The sequence below is a fragment of the Corapipo altera genome, unplaced genomic scaffold (assembly GCF_003945725.1).
Source record: "Corapipo altera isolate COAL_440 unplaced genomic scaffold, ASM394572v1 61305, whole genome shotgun sequence".
Lineage (NCBI taxonomy): Eukaryota > Metazoa > Chordata > Aves > Passeriformes > Pipridae > Corapipo > Corapipo altera.
This window is the reverse complement of record NW_020884909.1, coordinates 2755682-2770746: the sequence shown is the minus strand read 5'-3', so window position 1 is coordinate 2770746 and position 15065 is coordinate 2755682. Positions and strand designations below refer to the sequence as shown.

The window sequence follows — 15065 nt, the reverse complement described above, 5'->3', positions numbered from 1 at the left end:
AGACCTGTGGGGTTCCACAAGGCTCCATCTTAGATGCTCTTCAACATCTTGATAGACCACTTGGATGCAAAACTCAAATGAATACTAAGTAAGTTTGTTGATGATACTAGACTGGGAGGAGCCATTGACTCCCTTGAAGACAGAGATGCCCTGCAGGGAAATTTCAACAAATTAGAGGACTGGGCAATCACCAGCCATGTGGAGTTCAACAAGGGAAGTGCCGGATCTTGGACCTGAGACAGGGCAACCCTGGAGGTACATACAGACTGGGGAATGAGATGCTGGAAAGCAGTGCCATGGAAAGGGCCCTGGGGGTCCTGGTCGATGGCAAGTTGAATCTCAGCCAGCAGTACCCTGGCAGCCAGGAGGGCCAACCCTGTCCTGGGGGCATCAGGCAAAGCATCACCAGCCGGTCGAGGGAGGGGATTGTCCTGCTCTGCTCTGACCTGGGGCAGCCTCACCTCCAATACTGTATGCAGTTTGGGGCACTGCAATGTAAGAAAGATATAGAGATAGTAGAGAGCATCCAAAGGAGAGCTATGAAGATAGTGAAGGATCTAAAGGGGAAGCCATACGAGGACTGACTGAGGTCACTTGTTCTGTTCAGCCTGGAGGAGACTGAGGAAAGACCTCCTAGCAGTTACAACTTCCTTACAAGAGGAAGCAGAGGGGCTGACAACAGTCTTTCTGGTGACCAGTCACAGGACCTGAGGGAGTGGCATGAAGCTGTGTCAGGGGAGATTTAGGTTAGATACTAGAGAAAGGTTTTTCACCCAGGGGATGGTTGGGCACTGGAACAGGCTCCCCAGACCTGAAGTGGTTACAGCACCAAGCCTGACAGAGTTCAACAAGTGTTTGGGCAGTGCTGTCAAGCACATGGTGTGATTCTTAGGGCTGTCCTGTGCAGGGCCAGGAATTGGACTTCAATGATCCTCCGGGGTCCCTTCCATCTCAGAATATTCTGTGATTCTTTGTGTGAGAAACCAAACCAAACTAAAACAAAATGGTGAGCCCTATGAAAACCACGAATGGAAACTTTTTGCTGGTTTTTGGGTTTCCTGATCTTCCCTTTAGAACAATGTCCTGCTGGGGTCAGGCAGGAGATGGTGACAGAGCTTGCTGTATGGTTAAACCAAAAGGGAAAGAGGCGGGTGAGGCATTATTTTGTAACTGTCTCTTCCAGGTTGAGATTGCAGGCCAGACTTTGTATCTAGGTACATAGATGTTGATACATCTCCAGAAGCACCCCCACAAATGGCCTGTGAGTCCCTAAGGAAGCAGCATAGTCCCATTAGGGAGGAAGAAGCCATTTTCCTTTTCTGTAGGTCATTAGAGTTCCTTTTTGTTCACATCCTTGCAATCCCTTCATTTTTGTTCCTGGTGAGAAACAAGTGAGATGATGTTTCCTTCTGAGGGGAGGTGAACCAAGAGGTGACTGGTCCTTGCTCAGGGATGCTACTGCATTCCTGAGCATATCTTTTTGGTGGTCTCTTTACTTATAGACACCAAGGAAGGAACAGTTCTCTTTGCTTCTCTCTGAGGCAGTACTGCACCAGATTGCAGAAAACTTGTTGCTTGTTGCAAAAAATTTATAGTTTGAGAAAGATCTTTGAGTGCTGTCAGGGGAGAGGTGAAGCCAGAATACTGATGGGTGGCTACCTTGTCTCCTCTTTATTATGTTCTTTCAGTCTTCAGAAATAATGTTGCAGAAACTTTTGAATGATTTCAACTTCTGTGGTTTTATTTACTTGACAGAATTTTCCAGATTAATTTCTTTTAAGGCAAAATTCCCACCGGCTTTTACCTAACTGCAAATGTCAGGTCAATAAAAGACCAAGTTTTTTGCAGTTGAAATAAAAATAGAAATGCATCGATTAATTGCAGTAGAAATCAGGGGCCCACAAAGTCCAGGGGAAAATGGCCATTTGCACACATATAGATCCTGGATTTCCGTTCTGATTGCCGAATCTTGTGATCCTACTAGTGTTTACTGGACTTATAAAAAGCAGATGTCCATATGGCAGTAAAGTCCCTCTCTCATTTGATGACTATTACACTATTTCCAAGCTCAGAGCACCGGTTTGCCTTTTGCAGAGGTGTCTGGTTTGCTGTGTGATGAATCATCCATCAACCCTGTGCATCATCATCATGGTTCTGCTTGCTGTTTCTCCATTTCCATTTTTATTAAATGACACATCTTACCTGCTTCATGTGTTTGTCTCTCACATTATGGAGCTGGAGCTCCAGATATGGAATTGATAGGAATGCTTTTTTATTGAATTTTTAGGTCGATTTTGTTATGATCCTCCTCTGTGAGTATTTGTTTATTCAAAGCACTCTCAAAACCCAGTCACCTTCTCCTCTTTCTCCCCCCTCCCCTTTTATATTCCACATTTCAAAGCAGTTACCGAGCTTTTTGACTTCCTGCCCTCAAATAAGTGTTTTTACCAGAACTTTATTTTTTACTAGAAATTGGAAAATTTTTTCTTAAATACCTTTTCCTCTGCCAGCAGCATAATAGTTTGGCCGCTGTTTTGCCACTTTAAAATACAAATTAACAATCAGGGTGGATGTTTACATCCTCCTTCCCTGACCCCCAGCACACCGAGATTGCCTTAATTACAATGCCTGCACCACGTCTTCAGGGGATATGTCAGGGGCAGATTATTAAACAAATCCTGTGAGGTGGATTGCTCTGTTCTCAGGACCTCCTGCCCCAGCATCTGTTTTTGAGGCCCTGCTGGGATCTTCTATTACAGTACCCTCATTTTGTTCCTTTCTGAGTTGTTTCTTGCAGAAAGATGTAATCGTGGCAAGCAGAGCAAAATCTTTTGTTGGAGAGGGAAAGGTCTGGTCCAGATGTGGAATAGAACAAGTGGGGATGGCACACAGTAAAGGGAACGTTTTCCATTTGAAAAATACAAGGGTCTGGGCAGAGAGCAACCTTCATCATTCCCTGTGAGTGACCCTGGCAGGGGAACGTGCCGTGCTGCTGTCATAGCCCTCTTATCTGCTCCTTTTTGTCAAAGTCTGGCCTTGCAGAAGATTCTCTCAAGGGCCTGGTGGTGGCCAAACTGGTACTGTCTGAACTTAGTGGGACCCTGCTTTGGTTTCTCCCCCATGGGTAAGAAAAGCAGGAAAAGCAGTCACACAAAAAGCAGGAAGCGTGGGACCTGCTGGTGGGAGTGAAGAGTTGCAGGGTAGATCTGTAGACAACCAGAGCAGGACTTCTGCTATCCCTTAGTTCACTGCACTTTATTTTCATGCCTGGATGGGACCCGTGGCATCTCAGTATGCCTGAGCACAGGATATGCCTCGGTGTGACTGAGGTCAGCAAGCTTTCCCTTGGTAGTGTTACATGGAAATCACCGTGTGCTCCAGCTTGCCGCGAGCCACCGCTCGGCAGAGCGTCGGAATTCGTGTGCTGCAGAGCTGAGTGCCTCTAATTGCACGGCACCCTGGGGCTCGGTCTGCCCGAAATCCTTTTTGTACAGTTTAATTTACATTAGCCACTGTTGTTCACGTCCACGTCAGGCACCATAGTTCACGTCCGTATTAGGCTGCCGGCTCCCAAGGCTGGCAGAAACCATTAAGTTACCCAGACCGTCTCTCAAGTGCTCTTGCAGAATTTCTCCCAGACTGATTTGGGCCTTTCTTTTCATTTCCCAGAAAAATCGCTATGAGATTTATGTCAGCCTCCTGAAAGAAGGAGTGAAGGAGCTGCTGAGTGGAGGAGAGAACGATGCGCCAGGACTGAAGAAATCCCACTCAAGTCCTTCTTTGAATCAGGAGTCTCCAGTTAGTGCCAAGGTGAAACGCAATGTCTCGGAGAGGAAGGACTACAGGCCAGAAACACCCAGCATTAAGCAGAAGGTCACTTAGGGCGGAAATGACAGTGAGGGGAACAGCCATGCAGCAAAGTACCGGTGGTCAAAATTTTTTTCATTTAATAACCTGTCCTTCACAAAAAATAAGTGCATCTGCCTGAATGGGGTGTTAGTGACATTTTCTATTGTATATTTTGCTGTTTCTGTGCAGATTGTGGGAGATGTCTTTGCTCCTGCTTTGCTTTGTTAATTTATCATTTAGCAATTGAAGCATCGGGACTTTTTTATGTTGTTCTGTTTCTAAAGGAGCTGGGGGAGGGGTAGAGCGCTGTGACGTATATTCTGTCTCTTCCCCATTTATCTCCTCCCATCGGCATGTGGCTTTCATCTCTCAAGTCACTTGTCACTTTATTTACGTGGTGGGTGGGAAAAATAACTGGACAAGTGCTGCAGTGCTGTGAATGTAAGCTGTAGCTGCGAGAAAAGCTGTGCAGCTGCAGAAGCCTGGCTAGAGCCTGAGGTGCTGGGAACATTGGTTTGCTGTCAATGTGGGTCATGGTACTGGTACTTAGCAGCAGGTGCTACAGTATATAGTCACTGTTGCTTATTGTTACTGCATTGACGGTGGACCCACGAGTGTGAAGGAATGAAACCTGGAAACCTCTGGCAATGCTGGGATGATGGCATTGGAATAATTTGTTTGCTTCCTTCCAAGCGAAGTCTTCTCCTGAGTTTGCAGGCTGGAAAGCTGGAAAGTCTGGAAAGTATCCAAACCCGTACTGTCTCTGCTGTCACGGAGATTAGGGTTTACCCAGCTGGAATGATTCTCTGGGTTTTACATTTATTTGCAGAGGAGGCTGCTGTAGATGTCAGCCATTAGCATTATATATTAAAAACAAAGGGCCTCTGTGTAGTTTTTAACTATACGCTCTCACTTAGCTGCTATATAGAGCCTTATGATATATTGTGTCCTGTTGCTTCCCCTTCCAGGAGTTTCCTTGTTGGTGTGCACAGAAAGCTTCTTTCAGTTCCTCTGATAGTGACAAAGCACTTTGTCTTTTTTCTTCAGGAAGGGATTCTCCTCAGTTCTCTATTTTCCTGCTTTAGCTCACATATAGGTGGAGGGGGCTGGTGCAGACCAGAGGAGGGGACAGACATGTCCTTGCTGCAGACTAGGGTTTGATACTGTCCTGACTACTCTGTGCCTAGAGGCCAGCACAAGGCAGCCTCAGCTTTGTCAGATGGTACCCTCTACCCACAGAGAACAAGCCCAGCTCACAGCTCCTGCATACCCTGCTCCAGACTTTCAGAGGAGAGCACAAGACAGGGAGACACCACCATGGGTAGAGCTTTCCATACCTGAAAGCCCACAGACTGTTGGGGTGGCCAGCAGTTTTCAGGCATAGAGAGTAGAAAGATGATGTAGAAATTATTTTCCTGCCTCCCAGCCCCTCTTGCCTGGGCAGCATCATGACTGTGCAGAGAGCAGTGGCTCTACTGTTACTTAACATCCTGGGTTTTAATCTCAGGTTTGATACTGGTTGACAGGGTGAGCTTGGACAGGTCTCTCCCATTTTGACTCACTCTTTTCCTATAAGGAGTAGTACAACCAAACTGGCCTTTCCTGCAGACTACCTTGGTACGTAATGTTGAGGACCATTTGAAAATTGTTTCTTGCTGTTGTTTTTGTTGTGCCTGGCACAGGACAGCCTTCCTGATGGATGCAATTCTTAATGCATACAGAAATGTCAAGATCAATGCAAGGACTGTTTAGAAATGCGCTGGTGTTTCCAGCCCAAGTAGTCAAAGGGCCACACATCAAAAAAAATTGCCACCTGAGCGGATTTGTGTTCTGCCAGACTTCCCAAGGGTCCAAGTCAATTAATCTAGCTTATTGAACTGCCAGTTCAGTGGGCAGAACTGGGAGCGATCAAAGAGAAAAGGCCCTTAGCAGACACCTGTATTAGGGAGGGTTCGTAGCATACTGAAATCCGAAACCATGACACCATTGAAACTTAACAAAACTGATATTTTTACCAAGAGGCGGCCAACAAAACGAACAAACCCAAAAGAGAGGAAGGGGGAGAGAAACAAGCCCTCAGTACTACTTCCCCACTTACCTAGCTGTTGCCCATAAAGTTATCTTACCGACCTAGAGTGCCCAGAGTTACCCATAGCAGAAGCTGCATCCCTGGAGAGTCAGCAAGTTCACAAACTGGCAGGCATCCGTGCCAAAAGGCAACGTTGTCCTTGATGTGAAGCTTCCTGCCTTCCAAGAATGACCTATCTGCTTTTATACAATTAACTGAGTGACCTCAACCTAGGCAGGTGTGGCCAGCACTGCCCAGCCAGAGGTCCTCAGTCCCACCCTCTGTTATGCAAGTAATATCTCTTCTGCACACGCGTGGCCTTCCCTGTGCCTGCGTACTGCACCCGGGGGGGTCTTTTCCAGATGAGTCTAGGAGTTTACTTCATACCCATAGTCTTCAGTCTCTCCTTCAAGTGACCTTGGAGGACGATCAGCCAATCATGTAACAGCAATTAAATATAGTTTATACAAGAACTCTCTCCAAGGACGAAGTTCCCGTTCTATCGGTGCTTGTTTTCTCATAACTTGGCAGAGAAAGAACAAAACTTTTACAGGTGGCTGGGCCAAACACAGACCAAAAGTATCAGTGTAATTAACCCCTGATACAACAGTGCATGACTTGCCTCCCCCACTGAGTACCACCATGCAACAGCTTTCTCAGTGTTGTGCTGACTCTTGGCTGTAACGAAGATTTTGTGCTTTCAGGTGCTGGGAGGTTTGGGAGCAACTTGATCCTTGCAGCTGTGGCCTGGCAGCAAAACTAGATGGTACCGTTTTCATAAGTGATGTTGGGATACACGTGCATCTGGCATCTGCCACTGGGAGCGGTCACTCCATGATGAAAGTCATGAGGTTGGCCCTAACCTCGCCAGCGTTGCTAAAAACTGCAGAAGTTATGCATTCTTACTAAGGTGAAGTTAACATTCAGTCCTCCTGAGGAAGACTGATGCCTACTGCTGCTGAAGCCGAAGTAATGTAGTGCAGCTTGTTGGGTAGGGAGACTCAGTATAGGCAGATACACGATAGGGCTTATCGGGAGGGATTGTTTGCATTAATTAAGAGCGGTAGATCAACAGTTCATGGAAGGGAAAGAAAAGCTAGATCCTGCAGCTCCTCATCATGCTCTGGAGGTTTAAAACAAATAAGTGGAACAGACAGAAGAAGAAATTCGTTTGGGGAATGCCGAATGCATACTGGAGAAGAAAACTTGACCCGTCTGTTGTGGTTTAGGAGTGGTATTCCCCAGTTTAGTGTTTCCACTGAGACTCTCCAACCCACACATGTCACTCACTCACTTCCCCCTTCCCCTCCCCTTGCAGCAGGCTGGAGAGGAGAATTGGAGGCATAAAAAGGTAAAGATCACAGGTTGATATAAGACCAATTTACTGGAAACAGCAATGAGATAGGAAAATTAACAGTAAAGGCAACAGTATTAATAACAAAGTAGACAAGAGAGGCAAACGATTCACATGTGAATCTTCACCAGCAGAGCCTGACGATACCTGCCTGCTCGCTTCCCACTATGTGACCTTCCCCCATCCCTGAAAAATGATGTGGATGGTATAGGATAATCTCCTGGTCCTAGCCATGCCCTCTCCTGGGGCTACTGCAGAAATTAGCTCTGTCCTGGCCAGAGCCAGGACACTCTCTTGCATAACAACATTAGGGCACATGCAGGAGAAACAAAACCAGAAAAAGTGCAGATTTGTAAATGGGCCCTGCTAGGCTGTGAGGGTGAGGTTCACTAGAGGGTCTTTTTGAAGGCAGGCTAGAACATGCTTAGCAGGCCTCTTGTTATTAATGGAGTGCAGTGGTTTAAATGGCAAAGAAGTGACTCTTTACTTCTTTTTCCTCTGGCTTTTAACATATTCTGGTTGCTGTATACTCCAGTTAAATTGCTGAGCTCAAAAAGAAATTACTCCTGTTTAATGCATTTTCCAGCTTTGACATGGAAACTGGATAATTCCTCTTCAAAGTCATTGCAGAGAAGACGATTTGAAGCAATGGAAAAAATCAAAAAGTGAACTGCAAAAATGATAATTTTTTTTATTATTTATTCTCTATTTCCATGTATACTTGTTAATGGATTAGGATATATTTTTAAGTCTCATCTGGGCTTATCAAATGCAGTTTTTCACTGCATTTTTTAGTCATTTAACCTTTGTTGATCTTGGAGCACTCTTGGTGAGACTGCTGAGGCGTGCCCATTAGTTTACCCAGAATTTTTAGGTTCTGCTCAAGTTTTAATTAATGCCATTTTGCTCTGTTAGTTTACAATTTTTAAGCATCCCAGAGGCACCCATGTAAAAATGTGCATTTTGGAGGCCAAGCGAAAAATGCGATCCTGTTGTGAAAGGCTCCTGTCCTCCCTTGGGAATAGGATCATCTACCAAGCAGTACTGTAATATCTGATGAGGTTCTCAGGAGGTTTCAGTGGTGCATCTCCTTGGGTGGCAGCACTGAGAGTCTGGCAGAGTGGTACCCTGCACCCTGCCCTTCTTTGCTGAAGTGTTTGCCTTTAGGAGAAATCAGTGCTTGACCTCAGCAACTCAGGAGCTTTGGTTACAGTAGGTAAGGATACTCTGCTGGTTTCCAGCCCTCCTCTGGGACTCAGCATGCACCAGAACTGTGTTTCATTGAGCAGCTCTGCAGCTTCCTGGGGGTGCTCAGTGTAAGCAGGAGTTACTGGCAGCCGCCATGAGCATGTGTGCATGCAAGCAAGCCTTTGCAGTGATGCAGGGAGGCGTCATCCTTCCTTGTCAGCCTCCCTGCTGCAGTGTGCAGCCATTGCTCAGGCAAATCCTCTGCCTGCAGACTGAGAGGAGGGATGCAAAGAGGGGAGCAAGATGGGGCCAACAGCTCCTCACTTCCCCCCTCTTGTGGTGCAGACGGTGGTTGTGGAGGGACTCACCCTACTCTGAAGCACTGCTGTTGCTCACCCTCGAGGGGCTGAACCAACTTGTATCCCCAGCTAAGGAAGGAGAGACAGGAGAGGGCCTCTGCACCTGACAGCAGAGAGGTGAGGGAGAAGCGGAAAATTGCCTTCCCCTCTCCCCACTCAGCCACCAAAGAAGGTGAGGTACTCTCCTGAAGCCAAAACCACACTCTCCTCCATGAGTCATCAGGACGCAGGGGTCTGGTTGAGGTGGTTTTCATTCGTCAGTGGCTGCGAAAGAGACTCTCTGGACTGGCTGTGTGTTTGTGTGCATCTTGCAGATAAATCACGCATGGACCACTGAACATGACTACAGCTTCTAAATCCGGTATTTATGTTGTGTCTTTATTTGATGTAGAGAGATAAGTCAGCCAGCAGAGTGATTAATGCAGCGGAGCTATGGGGGAATGCCGTTCTACTGCGACGCCGGCTCGGGCAGTTTTTCATCTGTAGCCAAGCACTTGTAAATGGCTACCAGAAGCTTTCTAAGGGTTAGTAAACAGCTTGTCGCTTTAATGCTTTCCCTCTGATTCCACGTGCTCCCAGTCTGTCCGTGTCTAGGGGCTCTCCTGGAGCACAGTGCTCGACACAACCATGGTTTGAGCCAGAGTTTGGCCTAGCAGCCCTCCAGAGACTGGAATTGTGCAGTGACTTTGCACAGCTCCAGTGCATTGGAGTAACAAGGCTGGTTTCTCTTCTGACTTGAAACAGCCAAAATTTTTGCCTTTCTCCAGTGGGGAAGTGAGGTTGATTAGAGCAGGCCATTCAGTGAGGAGGTGGTTGTGGCAGTGGAGAAGGCTAAAGGTGACACAGTTATCACCAGGCTTCTTGAAGGCATTGTGTGACCACGTTCTCCTCTAAAGTGGTGAAGGCTTTTCTCTGCAGATGGCATACTGCTTACTGTGTCTGCATTCGCCATTCCTAAATGAATTTTGGTCTTATTGCAGTTAGTCTGACAGCTCCTCCTACTTTTCTGTCATGCTGCTCCTGTCTGTCATCTTAGCACCTCAGCTGCTTCTGTATAACAGGTCTGTTTCCTTCCATGCTTGCAGAAATCCAGAAAATTTGGCTGTCCCATCTTGCATTGAGAAAACCTGCTCTGAAGCAGTGCTGCGTTGAGTGGATAACCCCGTGAACAACTTTTCTCTCTGCTTGTCGGTAGCCTGTGTTTCCAGCCACAGTTATAGCTGGGAGGTGTGAGACCGAGTTTTAGACTGCTGTGATCCTCTAGTGTTATGCTGCAGGGATGCGAAGTACCCCCTCCCACACTCAGACCAAACACTTGCAACATTCCGAGCCTTCTAGTATCCAGGTTGTTGGAAACACTGTCTGCTTTTACAGAGGCAAAGGCAGTATACACACCTTATGTCAAGTAGTCTTTTGGCTTGATGCTTGTTTAAAGTTTCCCCAGTATTGCTCTCCCCAGGCTCTGGGACATCACATCTGCTCTGAGAGGGCAGTTAATAAGTGCATGTTTCTCACAAGAGCACAACCATTGCTCCCCAGCATGTGTTCCCAGCATCTGATATCTAGGCTGCCTAGAGGGATGAACTGTAGAAGCTTTTTCAAAAAGAGCTAGTCAGTAGCTTGTGCTTTTTAGAGGATATTTTTAGCGCATATAGAATCAGTATGCCTGGCCTCTCCTCTCTCCCAGCAGGGTAGTATAGGGAGCTGCTTCATCTGGAGCTTCACGGTGGGGACCTGAGCTCCGGGAAGCTGCCAGAGAAATGGTACCACCTTAGCTGAGCAGGAGTGCACAGGACAGTGATTCTGTAGGAGGGAAATGAGCCAGTGCCACCCTCCACGGCTGGTCACCTGCTGGAGGCTGTGTGCTTGAGCATTGCCCTCAGTGCTGGGGGTGATTAGAAACACTGGCTCCCTTTTTCCTCTAGATTGTGCTGCTTGAGGAACTGTCCCTACTACCTGCTGCTTTTTTCTCCCTTGTGATAGCAGCACCCTTATCCAGGGGTGCCATAGTCCCTTTGTGAGGAGACTGGTTTACATGAGAGCAAGGAGGACAGGTCCTTGGAAGAAGTGTCCCAGTGCCATCTGGGAGTGTCTGCTCTGCTGATGGCAACATCCAGTTGAACAGTGTAAGGAGGTAGGCTCAGCCCTGCCTGAGACAATGTCCCTTGCTCATGCCTTTTCTTAGCTGCACTGAGGTTATATTTTAGTTAGTTAGTAGAACCCTTCCCTTACCAAATGCAAGCAACAGCTTTCCCAGAGGCCACACCATTGACCTGACTTTGCTCCTGTGATCAGAAGGAGCAAATTTGGGCCAGCCCAAAGCATTCTCTGTTCCCCCCTCCCCCTTTGAACAATTTATTATTCCATAAAAATTTTAAAAGTTTAAAGAATGAGGGACCTCCCATGGCATCTGCTATTAAATCTGGGCCAGGAACAAGCTGCGGTACAGGCCAGAGGTTTATTTGGACCAACATACATCACTCAGCAATGCAAGGATTGAAAGTGCTACAAACTATGAGGGAAGGACTTTTCTCTGATGTAAACTATTGTAATTAGTAGCCACTCTGTAGCAGTGGTCCTGTCTGTAACTCACCTAAAGGAGAACAGCACAGCAAGATACTTTTTTGTTTAAGCAGGCAAGGTTTCAGGTCCTGCTAAGGATAGCGTGGTGTAATCACAGAGCAGCCAGCCAAGCTGCCATGGACGATTGTTTGACACGAAATCCTCTGACTCCCTCCTTGCTGGGAGAAGGGAGATCAGTGATGTTGTCTGTGTCACCACATAGGGCAAACTCTACTGCTAACATAAGTCTTAACTCACACTCTTCTGAAAACCTCATGCTCAGTGCTATCAAATTCCGAAAGACTGTAGGATGAGAACAGGGGTGGGTTGTGGTTGGTGTTTTTTTAAATTTGTACATATTCATGACAACTATGTCCTCTTACTCAAGGCTAGGATTATAATTTGGCTAAAAGAACAGAGTTTTTTGGGAGTTTGAAAACTTTGAAATCACTAGTCTCTGCGTGAGGTACACCCTGAGGCTTACATTCCTTGGTGAACATGTTTAAGTGATGCCTATAGATGTGTGTATATATTTCATAGGTATAGTATGGCTTCTGTGGCACAGCACTCCAAAGCCCGCTGTTCTTTTCTGAGGCTTATTTTGGTCAAAGCACTTCAGCAGCTGCAAACATTATTAGGATGCTTGTTGTTCTAGTTGTTCACAAATGAGGTTAAGCAGTCATCAGAGCTTTCGCAGATTTAGGGTATCCCTTGAGCTGCCTTGATCTCCATGTGTTGTCCACCAGGGGCTGCCTGTTGTTCTGCATGTTGAAAGCAAAGGCATATATTTCAGAGTCTTAAGCATGGGTTAGTGGGTGGGATTTTCTGCTAGCTTAATACTAGGCTAACTTTTTCCCTGTTTGTATCAGCCAATGCCTGCACCGGGAGCATCCATGCTGACTTCTGAAAATCATGCTCTGGGGATCTAATACACAGCTTTACTTCTGAAAATGTTGACCTTGCTCTGTGAACATTCAGCAAGGGGACATCATGTCCAAAATTGTCCAAGAAGGACAGGTGCCTGTGATGTCTCCTGCAGATACAGCCGTACAGCAGTAGTGAGGGGGTTTTTTCTGCAACTGTACAGATTTCCAGAAGAGTGGTCATCAGCAGGGAAAAGAAGAGCAACAGGGCTGAAATATCTTGGGCATCTCATATACCTCCCAGAGGTTTCCCTTGGGATCTTTGAACAACCTTTTAACAAGTTGCTGGTCTGAGTAAAAAGATGTAAGGAAACCCAGTGGGTTTTCCTATTGTACTCTAGCCAGGGCAACACTAGCATGATCTGCATAATATAGAGCAAAGCCTGAGGGTGTGATTCTTACCTGGAGTCATAAAACTCTTTCACACGCAGTTAGTTTGAAGCACTTGAGCAACTTCAGTGAAACTATGCCTTTGCAGTTCACTGGACCACGACCAGAGCAATTCTGTCTTGCAGAACTGAGACACGAGTGAACTGCAGCTCAGAATGGTATGAAGGGGGACATCCCCATCACCTTGCTTTGGGCAAGCTGTAGTCCTGTAATTCTTTTTCAGGCAATGAGCTTCTCCCTTGGGTTTCCTGCCTCCCATGGTGATGTAGTGGGAAGATGTGAGTGAGCACTGTTGCTCTCAGAATTGCAGTTAAGAAGCATCATTTACTTCCACCTGAGCTGTTACAGTGTTGCTTTCTCTTAGGCTAAGAAAGAGGATTGAATTTTCAGTCAATGTTGCATGATAGCCATATAGGAAGCATAACTCTTGGCAGTGGTAGTACAGAAAAAGGTTTTGCACATGCCTGTACATACACCCTATACATCTCTTATGTGCAGAACCAAACTTACAGAGCCTGCCAGCAGTCCTTGCAAGACCTTTTCTCTGGGTGAGCTCCTATCCCTTTTGCAAAGTGTTGGAACCTTCTTTCTGATAACCTTGAACTCAGTTTACTCTCGTCACTGAATTGCTGGAGTGTTTTTCATTCAACACACTAGAGACGCAGTCCCAGTCTCACTGCTTTGTGGTAGCCTCTTGGTCCGCTGCAAAGCAGCAACTGAGGTAACCACTAAATCTTTTCCAGCAGCCTGGAACTTGCTGCTCTGACTCTTGGGGAGGTCATCATCTCAGGTTTGATGTTGTCCTACCACCAGGACACCGTATTTGTCCCTGGGAACATGCATGGCCAGAAAAGCATACTTGGAGGTCAGAGTCAGAGCTGTGCAGACTTAAGTCAAGCCCTGGTTCATGGGAGATGTTTCCATGTGCTGCTGATGTCCGTAAGGACTCAAACGTATACTTGCTTACACAGAGATGTTTTCCTGAAGCAGAGTTGTCACTCTTTTCTACAGGTATCACAGGATGCCCTCCCTTATTCTGCTTCATATATCTGGTACTAGAATGATCATTTCCTGGTAAATGAAGGCACTTAATCAGTCCTCTTCCACTTGGAAGAAGGGCTTTTGGGGATATTGTTATATCATTTAAAATAATATTTTGGAATTTAAGTTTACATTGCTTTATTTTTCACTTGAGGTGACTGTATATAAATATTTTCCTCTATTTTATCATTGCTGATAAAGTAAGCCTACAGTATACAAACAAATAATTTGCCTTTGATGTATTGAAACTGTGAGATATAAAGTAGACTTCTCTCGTGTCCATGTTCCTGACTATAACTCTGTTCCTCTGTGTTTTTATAAGTTGGAATAAATGTTGCTTACGGGCAACAAAGAGCCTGCAAGCTTCCCAATAATTTTTATGTCATTGAAATCAAGCAACCCTATTGAAGGATCTCACATATGTATAATGATATATGTATATGTACAAACTTTAGAAAGAAATAAACCAAATGTATTTCATGTTCTGCAGTTGAATGGGGTTTTTTTGTTTGTTTGTTTGTTTGTTTGTTTGAGCCCTGACGGTTGCTTCCTACAACCAAGAACACGATGGTGGTTTTACAGCAGCTGCCTGTCCTGCTCAGGGACCAATTAGCTGGTGCAGCCCTTTCCCTTCCCAGTGCACCCTTCTGACTTCCATCAGTCAGCAATTTCAAGGTTTCCTGAGCTGGAGCATACTGTGTGCCTTACAGAAGCACAATCTGGATCTGCAGGGCAGAGGCCAGTGCATCCCCACAGAAATATACAGCAAATGGTCCTTACTAAACGAAACATGAAAAGAGGCCTGTGGTTGGGGTAACCAGCAGAACCCAGGGCAGCTGGAGCATGCCTCTCCTCCTTTTGCTCATGTGCAAGAGCAAACATCCCTTCCAGCTGTGTAGCCTGCAGTTACCACTGCTTGCTGTAAAGAGACAGCAGGAAGAGTAGTAACTGAGTTTCCCAACACATGGGTTGAAAGAGGGAGGCTGCAGCAAACAGCTGCTCAGAAACGACTGGGAGTTGAAATTTGTATGAGGTACTTTGTTTGAGGGCCCTGTTGAGGTTGGGAATTGCTGTTGATTTGGTGGATGGGAAGCAAGGACCTGTGAAAGGCGGAAAAGTCAGATGCTAAAGAAAAAGGTGAAGTGCAAAAAGACAGAGATGGGAGTGGTTAAGAAACTAGGGCTATGCAAACTGAGAGGAAACAGTCTGTGCAACGCACAGCAAACAGCCTTGTGCTTGCAGTTGGGTTGGACATAGCTCAACATGGGAAGATAATACACTGCATGGAGAGTGAATAACAGGGCAAATGAAGAGGATGTGTCCAACACAGG

The 15065-nt window shown here is 46.2% G+C and overlaps 1 protein-coding gene across 6 annotated transcripts in view; it reads left to right on the top strand.

Moving 5' to 3' along the window:
- Nucleotides 1-14219, top strand: part of PSD3 (pleckstrin and Sec7 domain containing 3) — a 116992-nt gene extending 102773 nt beyond the window's left edge. For all 6 annotated transcript variants that reach the window (XM_027653258.1, XM_027653260.1, XM_027653259.1 and 3 more), the window contains one exon: nucleotides 3670-14219. In XM_027653258.1, coding sequence (XP_027509059.1) covers nucleotides 3670-3882 — 213 coding nt within the window. In that variant the 3' untranslated portion in view covers nucleotides 3883-14219. The remainder of the gene's footprint in view (nucleotides 1-3669) is intronic.
- The last annotated feature ends 846 nt before the right edge of the window (nucleotides 14220-15065 follow it).